The 2,044-nt window shown below is 64.5% G+C and overlaps 1 protein-coding gene across 2 annotated transcripts in view; it reads left to right on the top strand.

Annotated features, from left to right (window-relative positions):
- Positions 1-225: 225 nt before the first annotated feature.
- PHIP (pleckstrin homology domain interacting protein) overlaps positions 226-2,044 on the top strand; it is a 106,658-nt gene continuing 104,839 nt past the window's right edge. For both annotated transcript variants that reach the window (XR_001876488.1, XM_017825359.1), the window contains exons 1-4: positions 226-455; positions 565-623; positions 807-836; positions 994-1,053. Coding sequence is in view for 1 of the 2 variants with exons in the window: in XM_017825359.1 (XP_017680848.1) it covers positions 410-455; positions 565-623; positions 807-836; positions 994-1,053 (195 nt within the window). In the remaining variant the exon portion in view is untranslated. The remainder of the gene's footprint in view (positions 456-564; positions 624-806; positions 837-993; positions 1,054-2,044) is intronic.

Below are 2,044 nucleotides of genomic sequence, written 5' to 3'. Positions count from 1 at the left end.
CTCCCCCCTTCCTTGCCCGCCTGGCCGCCCCCTCCGGGCAGCGCCGGGGACTGAGGGGGGCGCGGGGGGAAGGGGCGGCGCGCGGGGCCGAGGGGGCTGAGGAGGGGGCGCGCAGGAGGAGGAGGGGACTCTTTCTCCGGGCGGAAGGATCGCGCTCGCTCGCGCTGGCTGGCGGCGGCGGCGTTGGCGGCGGGCGGCGGGCGGCTGCGAGTTGTTGTTTCCTCCTCCTCCTCCTCCTGCTGCTGCCCGTGGGTTGAATGGTGGAGCCGAGACTCTCCCCGGTGAACGAGCAGTGACAGCGACCGGGCGGGTGCCTTTCGCTGGGACCCGACGCTGCCGCGGGAGCGCGGCCCGAGCACCCCCCCTTCCCCCCCTTTCCCCCCCTCCCCTCCCCGGTTTTCGCTTCGCCATGTCCGGGGACGGCGGCAGCCGGCACACGGCGGAGCTGCGAGCGGGTGAGTGGTGGCCAGGGGAGCCGAAGAGGGTCGGCGGGCAGGGGGGAGAAAGGGGAGCCCGCGGGGAAGGGGCGAGCGCCAGCCCTGACGGCCTCTCCTCTCCCCGCAGAGCTCTACTTCCTCATCGCTCGCTTTTTGGAGGACGGACCCTGCCAGCAAGCGGCTCAGGTAGGGGATGGATGGATGGAGGGATGGATGGAGGGATGGATGGATGGCGCCGCCGGGCCTGGTGGGGAGGGGGCGGCCGGGTAGGGCGGCTGATCGGCGGCGCGCTCGCCGCCTCGTCCTCCTTCTCCTTTTTTCTCTCTTTTTAAAACCTTGTCTCACACCCCGCTTTTGTTGTTACTGCAGGTCCTGATCCGAGAAGTGGCGGAGAAAGAGGTAAGAGCGGCGCCGCGCACCCGGCGCTCGCCCCGCCTGCGGCCTCCCTCCCCCTTCCCTCGCTCTCCCGCTTCCCCCGCCCCATCCCGGGCGCAGCCGGGGGGCTCCTCGGGGGAGGGGGAGCCGCTCACGGGGCGCCCTCTCTTCTCTCCCTCAGCTGCTGCCCAAGCGCACGGACTGGACGGGCAAGGAGCATCCTCGGAGCTACGAGAACCTGGTAAGAGGAGCGGGCGCTGGTGAGAGGAGAGAGCGCTGCGACGGGCAAAGTTGTTTTTTCCCCCTCCCTCACTCTCCCTGAGCAGCCCGGCAAAAAAATTGAATTTCCCGCAAAAAAAAAAAAAAAAAAAAGGCAACTTAAAAAAAAAAAACCAAACCCAACAACTTTGGAATTTATTTATTTTTTTTTTTTAATTTTTATAACAACCTCTGTCCGGCCCTCGATCCCCGCTCGCTGTCCCGGGAGGACGCCGGCGGGGGTCCGGCCTGTGCCCACCCGCCCGAGCGGGGTCAATAACGACGCGCGCGCCGGGCCCGGCCGCGCTCGCTCCGCGACGTCACGGCCGCGGTGCGGGCGGGCGCCACAGCCGCGCGCGCGGCGCCGCGCAGGGCGGGGCGGGGCCAGCGACGGCGGGTGCCGGTGCGCGCGCGGCCGGGCGGGGGCGCTCGCGGCCGCCCGCGCGCACACAATGGGCCGGGCCGGGCCGGCCGCCCCCGCCCCGCGCCCGCCGCGCGCTGCCCGACCCCGGGATCTGCCGCGGGAGGGGCCCCTCCTGGGGCACCCCCGGCCTGGGCCGCTGGTCGGGTGCGTCTTTGTATGCCATGGAGCTAGTGCGTGGGAATAACCCGGCTTGTCGTGTTCACATCACGAATTTGACTGGTGGAGTTTTGATTTGTTGGTTTTTTTGTTTGTTTTTTTTTTTTAATTCCCTGATGCGTGCTTTTCATCTCGGGTGTAGATAAAACTAAGTGTTAGTTGTAGTGATGTAGCTTCTTCTAGCAAAGAGGGGCCTGAATATTTTTGTTCCCCTGTAATACGTTGCGAACTATAGTAGTTAGGAAAACAGCAATTAAGGTGTCTGAATTGTGGCTGTTAGCTACTTGTTGCTAGTATTGTTTTCATTGCAGATGCACGGTTGTATAATTTAGTCTCTGAATTTCTGAATACAGTTTAAGAGGAAGACTGAGCCCTGCTTGTGATGTTCATCAAA

The sequence above is a fragment of the Lepidothrix coronata genome, unplaced genomic scaffold, assembly GCF_001604755.1.
Source record: "Lepidothrix coronata isolate B3197 unplaced genomic scaffold, Lepidothrix_coronata-1.0 Scaffold4, whole genome shotgun sequence".
Taxonomy (NCBI): Eukaryota; Metazoa; Chordata; class Aves; order Passeriformes; family Pipridae; genus Lepidothrix; species Lepidothrix coronata.
Note: the sequence above shows the minus strand (reverse complement) of the source record. Positions and strands in the feature narration are given on the sequence as shown.